Source organism: Pavona decussata, unplaced genomic scaffold, assembly GCF_977016875.1.
Source record: "Pavona decussata unplaced genomic scaffold, jaPavDecu1.1 SCAFFOLD_61, whole genome shotgun sequence".
Classification (NCBI taxonomy): Eukaryota; Metazoa; Cnidaria; class Anthozoa; order Scleractinia; family Agariciidae; genus Pavona; species Pavona decussata.
Window position 1 is genome coordinate 4516819 of NW_028145482.1, and position 16140 is coordinate 4532958.

The 16140-nt window shown below is 36.7% G+C and overlaps 1 protein-coding gene across 2 annotated transcripts in view; it reads right to left on the bottom strand.

Moving 5' to 3' along the window:
* The window catches only part of LOC146479229 (phospholipid-transporting ATPase ID-like), a 34829-nt gene extending 19338 nt beyond the window's left edge, over positions 1 to 15491 (bottom strand). Inside the window, exons 1-17 of one of the 2 annotated variants that reach the window (XM_085111464.1) lie at positions 15186 to 15491; positions 11840 to 12012; positions 10603 to 10701; positions 10232 to 10308; positions 9764 to 9836; positions 9604 to 9674; positions 8883 to 8965; positions 7845 to 7951; positions 7356 to 7437; positions 6728 to 6786; positions 4774 to 4848; positions 3655 to 3779; positions 3406 to 3495; positions 2960 to 3014; positions 2240 to 2303; positions 1241 to 1354; positions 133 to 206 (exon numbers count right to left, since the gene is read on the bottom strand). In XM_085111464.1, the coding sequence (XP_084967590.1) occupies positions 133 to 206; positions 1241 to 1354; positions 2240 to 2303; positions 2960 to 3014; positions 3406 to 3495; positions 3655 to 3779; positions 4774 to 4848; positions 6728 to 6786; positions 7356 to 7437; positions 7845 to 7951; positions 8883 to 8965; positions 9604 to 9674; positions 9764 to 9836; positions 10232 to 10308; positions 10603 to 10701; positions 11840 to 12012; positions 15186 to 15219 (1455 nt within the window). In that variant the 5' untranslated portion in view covers positions 15220 to 15491. The remainder of the gene's footprint in view (positions 1 to 132; positions 207 to 1240; positions 1355 to 2239; positions 2304 to 2959; positions 3015 to 3405; positions 3496 to 3654; positions 3780 to 4773; positions 4849 to 6727; positions 6787 to 7355; positions 7438 to 7844; positions 7952 to 8882; positions 8966 to 9603; positions 9675 to 9763; positions 9837 to 10231; positions 10309 to 10602; positions 10702 to 11839; positions 12013 to 15185) is intronic. The other variant, XM_085111465.1, reaches the window with a different exon arrangement.
* Positions 15492 to 16140: the final 649 nt, after the last annotated feature.

Genomic DNA, 16140 nt, shown 5'->3' on the forward strand with positions numbered 1-16140 from the left:
ATGATCTGTAATGGGGCATCAAAACAACGAAGAGAGTAAGGTCTGAAATGGTCGCTGGAACAGTCCCAGAAAAGTGCCACAAAGTAAAAGATGATGAATGTGAAATTATGATCAATGTTATATCTGACTTACCCCCTCTTCTCGGATAGAAACTGAGCTGACAAGAGTCTCCTCAGGATTTCCTGCACTCTCTCCCTCTATATGACCTATGAAAGGCATTTTCAGGACAAAGGAAGTGATAATGACATTTCAATACATGTCACAGCTCAAAAATTTAAGAAAATCATTGTCTAGGGTCAGTATATGAAAAACGTCCATAGGTTATTCTGCGTCTTCAGCTGTTGGTAAAAACAAGAGCTGAAGAACTGAACGCAGTTGCCGGCTAGTTGGTTGATTTTAATACATGTAAGAGACGAGACACTATACGGGTCTGATTCCCTTATACCTGTACATGTAAAGGCCTCAATCGTTCCATTTCAGAGACATCAGTTGGTGAAAAAAAACTCACCTGCAAAAACTGGGACAATGCCGGAAGGTAAATAGCAAATACTGTTTGGAATTTGAGCAGCCAGTCAGAGGGCTTCATAAATAGTATCCACTGGTCTGTTATTATTTAATATGCCAATTTGTTTAGGTAGGTTAAGTTTAGTACTGTCACAAAAAATTATATTATAGCAATTATGTTAAATGCTGGCCAGGAAAGATGCAATTTAAATTTACAGTGTTAATGTTTGAAAATCTAGTGCTTTTGTTATCATAAAATTTATCAAGATAATGCTTACAAATCATAGAAATAACTTTCAAAAAAGGAGTGATTTCTCTTCTTTAAGACAGTAGGAAGGGCTTTTTTAAACTTGCTGTCTTTAGTTTATTGGATTGAAAGCTAGAATATTTCAGAAAAACAGTATACCCCAAAATGGGCCCACAGTCACTGAAGACCTGTTTGAAAAAGCTTGAAGTGTACACCAAAGCTGTAACCTAGAACAGTGCCATTTCTTTTTGTTCAACCCAAATCAAGAAGCATTGGCATAAAGCATACTGCACTGTAATAAGCAAAAATTCCATTCCAATCAAACTCCCTGTACATCTTAACATATTTTAGCTTCAGCGATTAGGTAGGCACAACAGTATTTTGGAAGTATAAAGCCCCTGTGCATTAAGGTTGTAAAGGGCAAAGATGACAAGCATTTCATGATCACATAAAAGAAGGCTTGTGACTGAAGAAAAGATTAATACATACGTTGAGGCGTGTGCAGAGGGCAGTCAAAGAAACAGCTATGAAACTGACAAGAGTTGTGCGTCATGTGCTTAGAAGGGTGCTGCCTGACAGAAGAAGCAGGATCAGGAGGGTGGCCTGAGGCAAAGTTACACATGTACATGTATTCACAGAATATTATAATTTATTATTATTGATGTGATTAATAATCATTATTGTTAATTTATTATTGTAGTAACCTATGAATCAAATTGAATCTTTTAGTATTGTGTTTATAATAGCGTTTTACAAGTTGTTGGTGATAAACTGATCACCGCATTGGTTTACAATTTTGTTAGAATTGTCAGGATTGGTCATAAAAGACAAGATTACTCATATGCAATATTAAAACTGCTTTAAATTTTAGCGTGCTATTGTTTAGGATTAATGCCACTTTAAGCATGGTACCTCCTTTGTTATTGTTCATAAATTCTGTGCATCTCTGGATGGTCTAAAAAAAACTTCAAATGACACTGGCTTTCTTAAGGATGGTGTCCGTGAATACAATGGTACTTTTGCATGGTTTAAGGCAATGCGGGAAAAGCGGATCTTAGCAAGGGCTATTGGAATCCAAAAAGAAAAAGAAAAAAAAAAAGGAAATTAATAATATTATTATTAATTTATTATTATTAAAAAAAAGAAGAAGAAAAAAAGAAAGAGAAAATTGGGAGTAACCACATGCTTTCCAAAAAAAAAAAAAAAACTAAAAAACTTTGTAGCATTATTATAAGTTATGCTTGCTTTTACCCCAGCCCACCGTTTTCTCTTTGGATTCCAGTAGCCCTTAACTTGCTAAGATCTATTCTTTCAGCATAGTCATAAACTCTCCCAAAATAGCTTTGCGTTAGCAGGCACCATCCTTAAGTTTCCAGAGTTCAAAACTTTGGCCTGTCTATAATTCAGGAAATATAGTTGAATCTCTACTAATCCCCAATAAGGGTGGACTGACATCTAACAGAGAGGGTTGCTTTATACTATACTTACCATACAATCTGCCATTTATTGAACATTTCTTAAAGGTCATCATATTTTGTGTCAGTGTTCCAGTCTGAATGGGACAACAACAACTTGATTACGAAAAATCGTTGTGATCTGCCATGTGCGTAATTTTGTCAGCATTTACATTTTGTTTTGGGTTAGAAAATGCACAAGCAAGTTTAATTTTTTCCTCCTAACTTCCTTGGGATAGTTTCAAAACACCCTTACAAATAATAGACAAATTATTTCTAAAAAGTCATACATTAGCACCCACAATACTGGTAGGTTTGTTGTTTATTGTTTTACCTCTACTCTCTCTGAGCCCCCTTCTTCCACTTCAATACTGATAACCTTGCGAATGATTGAAGACCTGCACGTTGCTTTGGGGTTGAGGAACAGGGAAGTGTATGGGTTTAGTGTCATATTCTGTGTAAGTAGCACCTGGGCTGTGCACATTGTGTACATATCTAAACAGCAATCTGAATATTGCATGTACACTAGCACCATCGGGGAAGGGTAGCATTAAAGCTGCTTTCCATGTAAAGGGATTTCACTATTAATGAAAAGAAACCCTGTAAAGAAGGAACAATGTTTCTGCGGTTTGAACTTGAGAATGACCATTGAACAATTAAAATGTTGTTCTTTTTCAGTGACTGCCAGTTCCCAAGTGCCCCACCCCCAACCCCTAGTTCTACCACAGACAGAGCAGAGAGATTCACTGTTTACCTTATCAGAGAAGATATACTCTATTTGACCAAGTTCTTCAGTCAGCGTGGTTGTTCTGAAAGGGAAAACAATCATTTGGATCCATCCTATTAGGCCTTCAATCCTTACCATTACTGCAGATTATAATCACATGCTGTTAGAATCTGGTGGCATATCAGGACAACACAATGTATTTGTTGATCTGTTTTCTTTATTGTTTTATCGATTGCATTCCATTTGTCAAAGAAGGAGATAGTAACAATGTGGAATGATGATTAAGGCATTGGAAGTTGCATGATTGATGAAATGTCATGATTGAAGCATGGTTTGCTGACAGAGTTCCAATTAAAACCCCTTTTTATTTGCACAAGCACATCTCTCTGGTCAAGTTTGACAGAGTGACCACAAGCTGTCATTTACCAACTTGGATGCATTAGCAGTTAAACTTCTAAAGAAAGAAAACATACCTTGCTAAAGCTGGAGTATCCTTCTTTTCAAAGTACATATCGGCATCCCAGTTTATCCATAAACTTTGACCAAGTCGAATCACTTCCACACTGCGAAAAAAAAAGACCTTTGCATTTTTGCTTCAGGAACTAAATTGTCACCCAAATCCATACAAACTCAGCCTTAAAAATTCTGCTAGGATTACAAGATTACTACTATGCCCAGCTGAGAGGCTCTAAGGATAGTACTTAGTAGTGAATTTAACTTACCTGATATACAGTGAGATTGGAATAAGTGTGTTTAGCACCATGACAAAAGATGGCCAGTGGACAATGCCAATGATAACGACACTGTCCTTGTAAAAACCTTCCCAAGGCAGATAGACTTGGAAATGCTGAAAAAGAATTTTATCAAATTGAACACTACCAATTATTTATTGCACATACGTAAGGGGAACTACAGCAACTACCATGCTACTGTTACTTCCTTGGGATATGATAATTGTCTAACAACAGTTAACCATTGGTTTCCGGCATGCAAAATAAAAATGATACATGTAGTTACTGTATTGTTATTTAATTTTCATAGAGTTATCATATTATAATATTATCCATGTTGGAATGACCAAACCAGGACGTTTATCCAAGAATTCAGCTGACTAGGGCTACTAGGTGTGCTGTATTGTGTCACAACAAAAGCAAAATGTTTAAACAGCCTTTCTAAGAGAAAGTTGAAGACTTTAAATTCTAAAACACACAATATCCCTTGTTTTAAATGTTCATTACTTTCTGCGAAACGTGAAAACACAAAATACAGCTTCTTTTGTGATGTAAGAGGGTTTGAATAATCCTGGAGTGGTAGACTCAACTAACAATGTACCCTTGTTGACGGCATTTTTTTAATTTTACCATATGAATTTAATCAAGACCAAGTATCAATCCCTGACCTTAACTTAACCCAGAGACATCTTAGCTGCCCTTATATGTTATAAATATACTTTGATCAAGTCTGTACTGAAAAATTTAACTGGCATTTAGGTCCCTTGTTTACATTAACCAAGCCAGAGAAGGCTTTACAGAATGTATTAAGATCCAGAACATATTATCCATAACTCCCCCCCCCCCCCGCCCATGAAGCTAAATTGGAATTTCTAGAGGGGTAAGGGGGGGGGGGGGGTGGGGCTTGGAAGAAATCCCTTCTGTGGGGAAAGTATGGATATTTTCTGGAAGGACACAATATGGAAAATCTCAGGGGATAAGTTATTTTGGAAAGTGCCAAAACTGCTCCAACAGAGTGGGAAAATAACAGAACATAGTTACATTCATTTGAATATATCACAACACCTTCACCTTTCTGTTGATTATTATTATAAAGATATGTATACAAACCTGGCCAAAAACTTCTTCCCACACTGTTGTTCCAATGGCACAAATGGTACAAAGGATGGCTAACACAAATGCAATCTAACAGAGAAAAATAACACTTGAAACACAAGTATGGTATACATAGCCCAGTTTACAAAGCACTAGAAGAGGAAATTAATCTATTATTAATTAGCGCCTATGTAGCAAATGGAGGTTGGGTGCCCAGGAGCCACTGGGGGATGGTACCACCAACCCAAACCCAGGTAGGTAGAACACCCCATAAGCCTGCCCTACCCACAAATCAAGCACGAGCCCTGCCTGCAACCCAGCCCCAACCCTAGCACCCGTCACACTGAGACTAGAAGCTCAGTGGAAAAATAATACGTCAATAAGACATAGAACTAACCGGCTAACCCAACCTGAATCCCAACCCCAAACGATAACAAACTAACACTGCTGGGAGGGACAGGAGAGAAAGAAAAGCCCTCAAAAACATGATAAACTAAAGACGCCACAAACGCTGCAGAGCAGAGTAAAATTCTGAGCACGTGCAAAGGTGCACGCATAAACTGCATAAGAACACAGCTGGCCATGCAACCGCCTGAAGTCTGGAACCAGGTCCAAACAGTAATGCAACAACAGCAAGCGCCCGAAAGCTAACACACCACCGGCACCACAAACTGTACACCAATAGGCCTTATCACGGTTTTTGACGCCATTTTGACGGGTAGGCAAACAGGCTTGAAATAACAGTGTTTGTATGGAAATCCGATGCCAAATAATTTTCATAAAACATCACTTCTGAAAAATTCATGAATTGGAAACTTTTAGCACTAGGAAAAGGATTTTAGTAACAAAATTGGAGGGATGTAGCTGTGACAGAAAGCGTCTAGTCGTGTTTTGAACTTTTCATACATTTCCCTGTATTTTTTCCCGTGAACTATTTTTAGTAGCAGCTCACGGCTGGTTCGCTAACAGACAAATGTATGGAAAGTTCAAAACACGACCAATTCAATGAATTCAATTCATAAATTTTTCAGAAGCGATGTTTTATGAAAATTATTTGACATCGGATTTCCAGTATTCGACACTAACTTTCCTGCTAAATTGCCCTTTGGGCAACCAGGTCTCTATTTTTTGTTGCCTAGCGTATTTTTTGGTTGCCCAAAAAATCGCCGGCTCGCTTCGCTCGCCGTTTTATCCCGGGAAAATACAAAGCATAAATTTGGCCGCTTGGAGGCTGGGTACGGTAAATTTACCAACATTCTTTGCGGGTTAAAAAAACATGGCGGCCACGATTTTGTGCACAGTGTTTCCTGCTCGTTTCGTTGTATCTTGTTCAAACTAATATGTATCTTTTTTCGATCTACGGCTAATGGGTATGAAAATATCCCAAGGTAGGTACCCATATTAACACAATAAATAAATTGACGGCAAAGAGTTTTCAATTCGCTTTATTTCCTGCTGGACACACTGTGGACAGGAGCAAAACATCTGCTTGCCCGATTGGGCAACTTTTACCGTAGTTTTACTTGCCCATTGAATCATTTTACTTGCCCCGGGCAATCGGGCAAGCGTTAGTGTCGAACACTGATTTCCATACAGACACTGTTATTTCAAGCCTGTTTGCCTACCCGTCAAAATAGCGTCAAAAACCGTGATAAGGCCTATTGACACTAATGCCACGCCACGCCACCAGGGAGCAAACTTGCTCCAAGTTGTTAGCTCAGTTAAATTACGTTTAAGCCTATTTAATCCATGAACTGGTCACATAAATCCTTTTGAATGTTCAGCCAACATAACATGAGAAGTTTTGACTCCCCAATCTTCAGGTTTAAACCAGGGCAGACTTGATGATCAAGCAGGAAAAAAGGTTTATCAATACTGTACATCCAGTCTTGCTGTCTAGCAACATTGGATGCTTTACAGTATGTATTGCACCTACATGAATTCATGTTAATTGTACATACTAGCTTACCCACAAGATCAGACTGTTGACAAGTTTATCCAACATGGTCCTCTTGAATTTGCTGACCCCTACATGATAACAAGAACAAACTCAGAAATGTGTTTGACAGTAAGACGTGCTCATACATTGTAGTTAGAACATTATAGTGGACCAACAAGGGGCCACAAAAATATTTAATAGGGTCTACAGGATAGGAAAAATAAATGATTGCACAATCCACAAGCTTTTGTATATGGGATAAAAAGGCTTGACATTATAAATAAACATATTTTAAGTGCTTTACCAACAGGGTGGTCATAAGGGGAGGTTGCACTATATCACAAGTTCCCGAGTTTAATAACGAAGAAGAGAATAGGATGAACACACATCATGTTTGATGTGCAAGCTAGTTTTCCTGGTCCCCGATAAAAAATAGTCACCATGCACTAATACAGTGTATACTAGTGACCAAAATGTTAACAAAAGTTTCCCAAATTCTCAGAACTTGGAGTCAATAAAACTAATTAAACTACAAAGTGGTGTCTCCCTATGGGCAGCCATGTTAGGCTAGACCACTGCAGTCAGCAGTATTAAATCCGATGAATATTGTATATACTTTAGAAATTATGAAGAAGTTATGGGCATGTTAACGTCATACCAGTGTTCATCATGAGCTTTGTGTCATGTCCAGCATAGATCACTACACCATACACCCACTTGGTGTTGCGCAACACACAGCCCTGATAAGAAAATTGTCTGCTTAGTTCTAAAAAGATGGTGACCTATTTAATAAATGTGATTTATTACTAAGGGGAACTACATTCAGCCGCTACAAACATGGGGCTACAAAGAAAAAAAGTCTATGTTAACAATACAAGTCATATCCCACAATCCAGCTGGATATTCTTGTCACAAATACAGAAAAAAGATTGAAACTGTATTGATATTTTTGCCCATGCATCGCTATTCATCTTCTAAAAGGTCTGAACATTCTATTTGCTACGGCACAAGACATTGTAATGACTCCTTTGCTTAGTGCTCATTTTTTACCTTTTCTCAGCTACAATGTATGGGTAGATTATGGCTTACTGCATTGAACACCGCATCACTACACAGTCTGTAAGCAACTCAAAATGCACCATCTTACCCTTAGAATGACATTGTCATTGTCTAGAGGATACATCTTATCTTCGTATACCAACTTTCCCTTGAACTTGTCCAATCTGTTGTTGGGAGGCTCACAACTTATTTCAACTAGAAAGAAAAAAACATGAAGAAAAAAATAATTATTACACTGACAAAAAATACTGTTAAAATCTCTTAGCCCCCTTCTCCACTTATCCCAGACAGATTTTGTAATAATTTTCCCTCATTACTCCTCACCTCAAAATTTCTAATGTTCAAGAAGCTGTATGCACAACTTTAGGAAAAAGGGGGCACACCGTTCTTATTTTGCACTTTTTTGCATTCCTTGTTAACTCAGTGGTGTGTACCTCAAACTACCAAACTTCGTATTTAAAAATACACTCATTCAAGCACTTTTCATTTTGTAAATAATCTTATCAGTACTTTTACCACTGTAACAGTATTTGATATATCTAATATGTTGCACAGAAAATTTTTTTTCAATCGCCAATGTTTTTTTTTATTTTTTTTTATTTTTTAAATGAAGAAGAACTTTATTTCACTACATAAATACTTATTACACGTTTCAAATAGTTAAAGAAAAGAAAAAAAAAAATACAACAACAGCAACAACAACTAGTACAATGCTACTATTATTACAAAGTTGTTATAATATATTACCGTATTACAATTCTTAGCCTGCGAGCAAGCTCTCTAGCTTGGGGGTGGGGGGCTTGCTCACAGGCTATACAATTCTATATGACAGAAGTTTATTTTAAACGCTGATACTAAACACACGTACACACAAAACCAAACTGCATAAGCCGTTGCATTAGCGCGGCAGCTATTACTTAAGAAATTAGCTGAAGCTAATGTAGGTAAAAGAAGGAGCATATTGTTTGTCAATTGCCAATGTTGATAACCAATAATTATTAATTCATATCCAATGATAATGATTTCCAGTGATTATTTGTTTCATTGATTGGATATGCCAAGTAGAAAATCATACGGTTTAGTATAGCATTTTTCCCCAAAAACTGAAACAAGAAAAGGGACATACTTTTAACTTTTGAAAGTTGCTCTTCATCATCACCAAGTTCGCCAGTTTCAGGAAGTGGCTGGCGACATTTTAGGTTAGTTTCCCTGTCGACAAAAAAGGTAACAAAAGTGTTAAGCTAGTAATAATGAATTTGCAGCTGTATGACCCCATATACCAGTAATTGTGTTTTCAAGCAATTGAAGCACTCACAAAGCCTCTCTCCACCCATATGACAACATTGCATACAGGTTGCAAGAGACCCACATAGCTGGTACTTGCATAGCACAACGAACTAGGCATCCCTAGCCCCCCAGTGCCAGGTCACCTCCAGCATTTTACTACCAGCACCCATTTATACATCTGGCATCAGCCGTTCAAAGAGTGGATAGCTTAAACCAGTGGATAAATAAGTCCTTGAAGTAATAGATCAAACCTAGGTAGGAAGAGTGTTTCCTCCTATTTCCAAACACCGAGAAGTAGGTTGGAAAAATGGGGTGCAGCCTACTTGTGTATACAATTACTGCATGATATTAATTGTTGCTGTTCTTGTTGTTATTATTTTAGGATTGTGGGCCACTAGACAGTTCTTTAGTTAAAAATACTGTCAAGTGTTACTCTCGTTAAATAAAGTTGATTATTATTGTTATTATTATTATTATTGTTGTTGTTGTTGTTATTATTATTATTATTATTATTATTATTATTATTATTATTATTATTATTATAAAACTCTGTGACTTACCCATCCAGCTCGGCCGTCTCGATGTAGCACAAACCATTGTCTTCACTGGTGGTGAGCACTACTATGTCAGCCTGTTGAATGATACAATGCAACACTGAATGGTCAAACCAAATGACTCAGAAAATTGCTGTGAGTTGCACACAAGGTCAGAGACACTTACGGGAATTTGGTCATTGTTGTCTATCCTGAGAACATCACCCACTTGGATTTTCATCCACCTCTCTTCTTCCTGTCTGCAGAAATCAAGTCAAAACAGATTGAACATTACAGTACCGCTCAAAAATAAGTTACCACCCTCTTGCGAGACGCAACTCTCGTCTCAAGAGACAAGACATTCATCTGGCGACAGGCTCAAAAACTGTAAGTACTAAGGCTTGACTTTTTTCGCGAGAGTTTCGCAAGAATATCAAGTTGAGTGTCAGTGTTGTTGATACAGCATGACACTCTTGTCACGCAGTTAGCTGAAAATTTAGTTGCATCTCTCTCGCGACTCTCATCTTGCGAGAAATGAGACGAGACTGGTAACTTACTTTTGAGCGGTACTGTAGGTCACCAAAAAGTTCTCTCTTGTTGCAACTCTCACCTGTACAATAAATTATACTGGAACAACGCCTGCAGTACAACTCACCTATCAGATGTCCCTTCTTTGTCTCTAAGAACCTTTGCTTTCCTGTTGTTTACTTCATCATCACTTTTATGTCGCTTCTGTAAATGGGAAAATGAAATTAGATTATCAGTGTGAAATTATCGAACAACTGCAACCAATATTCTGCACTGCACTTAACCTGGGTGCCAGAGGCTTTTCTTGCACAATTTCTGGTTCTAGCCTTGATGACAACTGGGCTCCAGTCAATCCTCACGGCAAGCAAGAAAAAACTCTGGAACCCAGGGTATAAAATTATTGCACCGTTCAGTCTCTATCAATGTTTATCCAATGACAAGATTTTGTTAATTCCTTAGTTTATTAATATAAGCCTTATCAAGGGTAAGTTGACTTACAATATCATCTGCAGCATCTTTGACTCCTGTTGCCGCCAAGACACAAATAAGTGGAACAGCTGTAGCTTCAGGGCTTAATGCCGTGATCTTTGGAATGGACTGTAGGATGGAACAAATACCCAGAAAATTATCATTTGAAAATTTCACTTGCAAACAAAGAAAGTGAATGGTATTTGAATTAAAACCCAATGAAGTTAATTTTTTCAAATATATTTGCTTCTTACATATTAATTTATTTTACTTGAATATGATGTAAGTGCTTTGGGGCTCTTTGTTAAAAATGATTCAACAAGCTAGGACTGATCTACAGAAATTAAAAATTAAAATTAAAGGCACATAAAGGCTAATAATGCTCCATGAAGAAGATATATCATTAAAACAGCATATATTATCTGAAAATTTTTGTCTTAAGGCATGATAGTATTAATCACACAAAACAGAGACAAAAGGAATGGTGTGATCAACAGACAGCCAGCAACTACTAAGCAAAATCAATCAAATTTTAATTATCCCTCACAAGTGGTGCCCTGGTAAAAACGTCCATCTACTTTGACTATTTGCAAAATGAGATGTTGGTTTTCCGGCTTATCATTAAGCAGTAACAGTGTATGAAGCTGATTTATAAGCATTTAAAATATTTAAAATGATCTGTGTAATGGTAACCTTAGAATTTTCCCTCCATGGATACTTGTTACTGTCCATATATCTCTTATTGTCATCATAAGACAAAAAAAATCCCCTTTGGAAGTGTTTGAACCACCACCACAGACTGGAAAACATGTGAATCATTGTACTCTCTTCTGAAAACTCGTCAAAAGAAGACTGTGTTCTCCTCAAAAATCTTTAGAAGTCTTAAATTGGTCACCTTAAAAAATCTGACTGTAGTAAAATTTACGTCACTTTTGGAAACCTTCCAATAAGTTTTGGTACATACCTTTAATATAAAAGGCCTGTGGTCACCTTTGAATGTCTTTGTGTGACCCTTGGCAATGCATCCCACAAAATCATATAATTGTATAATTTTGCTATACGTACTATTAAAGTTAAATCAAATCACATTGTTTCAAAGGAATCAATTTTAATCAGGGCTTTAAATCATACTGTCTGATATCTAACCTTAGTATGCATATAAAAGAAAACAATAACTATTATTATAGAAGCTTCAAAAAGACATAGTCAGCTGTTAGTCAATAAAAGGTTTGGAAATGCTGGTATTGACTAACGTTATTAAACTTACCATAATGATGATTTGCATGAGAAAATAAATGTTGGCAACTCTCTGGAACTGTTCAAACAAGTTGAGAGGCAGGAAGGTGAGTAAGGTGTACTTTGACGTCCTAATGTAATTGTTGACATACTGAAATGGAGAGTTATATTCATGATCATTGGTCCGTAGCTGCCTGTCTGTTTCTGAAAAATAAAAATAAAAAAAATACCATCAGCAATGAAAGATCAGGACAAGATACAAAAATCATTTTTGCAAGCCTGTTGTTTTTTTTTCCCAGAAATTTATTGATAAATTTTATAAATCAATTTCTGAAAAAAAAAAAACAAAAAAACACCAACTGAAGGTTATGCGGGGAGCTTTTGGAGAACCTTTTAGTCTTTTTTTAAATAAACAAGCAATTTTCTTTTCTCAAAGATTCATATACATGTAAGGGGTAATAACAAATCAAGCATTGAAGGGCTCAATGCATCACCAACCTTCAGTTTTAGCTTTTTTTTTTTTGCTGGATTTTTTGTATTTGGCCTCAAATTCCCTCAGGAAATGTAATACCCCAAAGTTTGGTTATTGCTTTTTTGGGGGGGATTGGGAAAAGCCCAATTTAAATCAACAAGTTCATCATGTCAACCTGGCACTTACGCTTTAGGCTTTATATTTTTTTTCCAACACTTTTGTTACTCACTCAAATATGTTCTCTATTTTTGTCACTTAATCATAATTAATTATGCATTTTTCGCTTAGTTGTTATATAGTCCTAATGGTTTTTTTCAAATATTCTGTAACTGACAATGATGTTTGTAATATCGAAACATGTCTTACAAATTAAAAAATGTTGTAATCTTCTTAAAAATTATGATAAAAAGAAATGGAAAACTTGCCCATTTATTATGGTTTTTTTTCTCCAAATGAACCAAAAAAAAAAGAGGAAAATATTTGGAGCAATGTTTAGTCTTTTAGTTGTTGAATACAGAAAATAATTATTGTTATTCACACTATTCAGATAGTTGACTTGTTGTAAATAAAGGAAGAAGAAAAAAAGAAAGCAAGAGGGAAAGTAGGATAACAAAGGCAGATATTGTTACGTATAATCAAGCAAATCAGTAGGTGGTAAGTGCCACCTGAAAAAAATGTTCCTGGCTATTTTTTGCTGTCATTTTGTAATTAAAAATTATTCCACGAGCGCGCGTTGGATATGAGATGATAGATAGCCGAACGAGGCGCGTAGCACCGAGTTGGCTATAATCATACAACAAACGCGAGTGGAATAATTCTTTTATTAAAAACAATCACGAAAAATTGCTAGATCTTACTGATTTCGCTGCGCAAGAACAACCAGCAGACAATTTAATGGTCGCCATTTCTCAGCCATGGTATAATTGCTCATATACCATGGCCGCTAAGCCAATCAAATCCCTCGAATTGCATTATACTATGATTCACTTTATAATAATATTTGTTATCTAATGCATAAAAACTTGTGCAGTAAATAAAAGCCAGCCTGCAAACATTGCATAATTTTGCAAACTCAAAAGATTAATTTCAGCAAGCTCCTTTTTCTGCAGTTTATCCCTTGGACATGACCCTGGAACATTACCTTGTGAGTGCAAGCACTTACTGTCTATTAAGTACATAGAGCATGCAATATTAAGATGTTAGGACAATCTTGCCCAATGGTCTAATTAAACAGTGCGTGCTTTGTTGCTAAAGGCTCTCTAAAATCCAGCAGATTTATTTGCTTACTTCATTGACTTGTGACTTCATTTATTACATTTTAATATTATTATCAAATATTTATACATACAGTATTTGAACAGGAATACTGCATAATATATTACATAGTTTATACATGTACATGTAGTACATCCAAAGCCATATAGGAGAGATTTTGTTTAAGACCCTCTACCCAATCTAGAAATTACAAAACAGCTTAACAATTGGTTGGCTTTTAAAACCCGCTCATTCCCCCATTGAATTATAAATCTCTTGCATGGGGGTATGTCCAGGGTGTGGGACACTATTAAACAAGGAAGAGAGAGTGGGGGATTTGAACTTTACCTGGGAATTTGAACTTATGAACTGTCAAGTCACACCTTTGTTTTGGTTCAATGGAACACATATGGTTCGCGATCCATGGACAAGTTCAAGGGGGGTGAGGGGGGGAGAATGTCACTTTTGTGAGCGATTTGTATGTTACAGTATGTTTTTGCTGGAGACATAAAATTAATTTTTAACAATTTGAATGAATGTAAATGAACCAGTTTCCAACAATCCAAATCTTAAAGTGTGTTTTTAGGGAGGGACATGAAATAACAATGAAATTTAGTGCTTGGGAAGGGCAAAAAGCTTTTTGGCCCAGCTGGGTGGGAATTTGAAAAAAAAAACAAAAACAAAAACAAAAAAAAAAAAAACAATTTTCATAAGCCAAACAATTATTGTAAAGTATCACACATCCAAACAAAAAAAATGCTTGCAGCCACTTACACTTAACAGGCTTCTTAGTGCCAGCCATATATCCACGATGTTTGCATACAAATTGCATTTTGTCTAGCATATTAATTTTAATCAAATGCACAGTGTATTGTTAGACTAACTGCTGGGTTTGGTAGGCACAATATACATAGCTGGCATGGGGTTAACAAAACTTGATCCAATACAAAAGGAATTGGAAAATGTGTTGGAAAATCGCAAAATCGCGTTCACACGAAACACTTTTTTTGCAATAAAAAGAACAGATAATCTTTATAACGGACTATTTAAGCTTATACCACACCTACTATACAAAAGGCAACCGTAAATGAGTACTGGGAAATCACGCTAAAACAATGAAGTCAAATATATTAAACACTACACGTAAATATAAACAACCCTTAAAGTTGCAAGCTTAATTTTCAGGCACCAGTAGGGAAAATGTTTTAATTTACCAACAATAAATTTAATACAAACTATGTTATATGCATATCGCTTTCATTTTTCATCCATGCATCAAGTTGTAAGGCAGTACTTTCTTACGATTAGGAAGTTAAAACAATTGGTCATAACGACGATATAAAGCTGAGATTCTCGACCCGAGCTTACATGAACAGCTTACATTTGAAAGTGAAGGCCGTTTCTCAGTCTAAGAAAAGCAAAAGCAAAAATTCCTCTTTCATTTTAAATTAAATCGGCAGGCCTCGTTGACCGAATACGGATAAACAAAACCCCAACCTGAAATGAATTCATAATCAGTACGTGTCAACGTCGGCGCAAACGATCGACTCGCGATCGTTGTTAGGGAAACTTGCATTGAACCAGCTGCTGTAAAACAGTCGCTTTTGCTTCCCCTCAAAAACTAAACAATAGTGATCTTACAATACAATACCTTCTTGGTTATCCTGTCCTCTGCACAGATGCATTTTCAAAGGCGTTTAAGCGGCGGTAGTTTCAACTTGACTCGATCTGTTCAATGATCATTGATCTGACTCGCAGTTACTAATTGAGGGACACCAAGCCGGCAAGTGCAAACTACGCGCTTAATCAATGTCGGTTTTTATCTTGGCTCACCACAAGACAATGATTAATGCAGGGAATTAATACCTAGCGGAACATTTCCTAAAAAGCGGAGAATCCTTGCAACAACGCCCATGAGCTCGCCCGCTTTGCCAAAATTACACACAGGTCGGTCGCATTTATGAAAAGCAAACCCTGAAGCAAACATTTGACATTCGGTTTCAGTTTTCTCGCATTTTGAAACACTCGCTGAGTCGGAGGACTGGACTCCAAGCTAAGCCGTCGCGCCGCAAAGCCGCAAATTAGCTTTGACTTGAAAACCATTGAAACACTCCTTTCATAGACCCTAAAAACAATGTCAGCCGAAAACATTACACCACAAAAACATAAAACATGACGAAAAATAGATTATGTGAGACGAAAACAAAGAAAATATAACCGACGTTTTCCAGTCTAGAAAGGTCTAAAACACAGTGAAGACGCTAGAACTCATTAATAGTTTTTAATCATTAATTTGAAAACCGCGAACGGTATAAACATTGTAATTTTCTGTCAAGTTTACGGTTTGTTTGAGTGTGTCAAGCACTCGAGAATGTCGGAGGTGTTCGTCAGGTTTTGTTTATTATCCAACAACTCGAAATTTAAATCTTAAAAATGAAATAAAATAGGATAAGGGGAACTATGCTACAAGTAGGAGAGGGAGTGGAAACGAAAATGATAAGATAACTTCGCCATCGTAAAGGGTTTCGAAAGAAGAGGTTTCGAACGTCAGCTCTCGAACCTCTGGCTCTCTAAAGTGGACAAATTACATTATCAACTCATCAGTT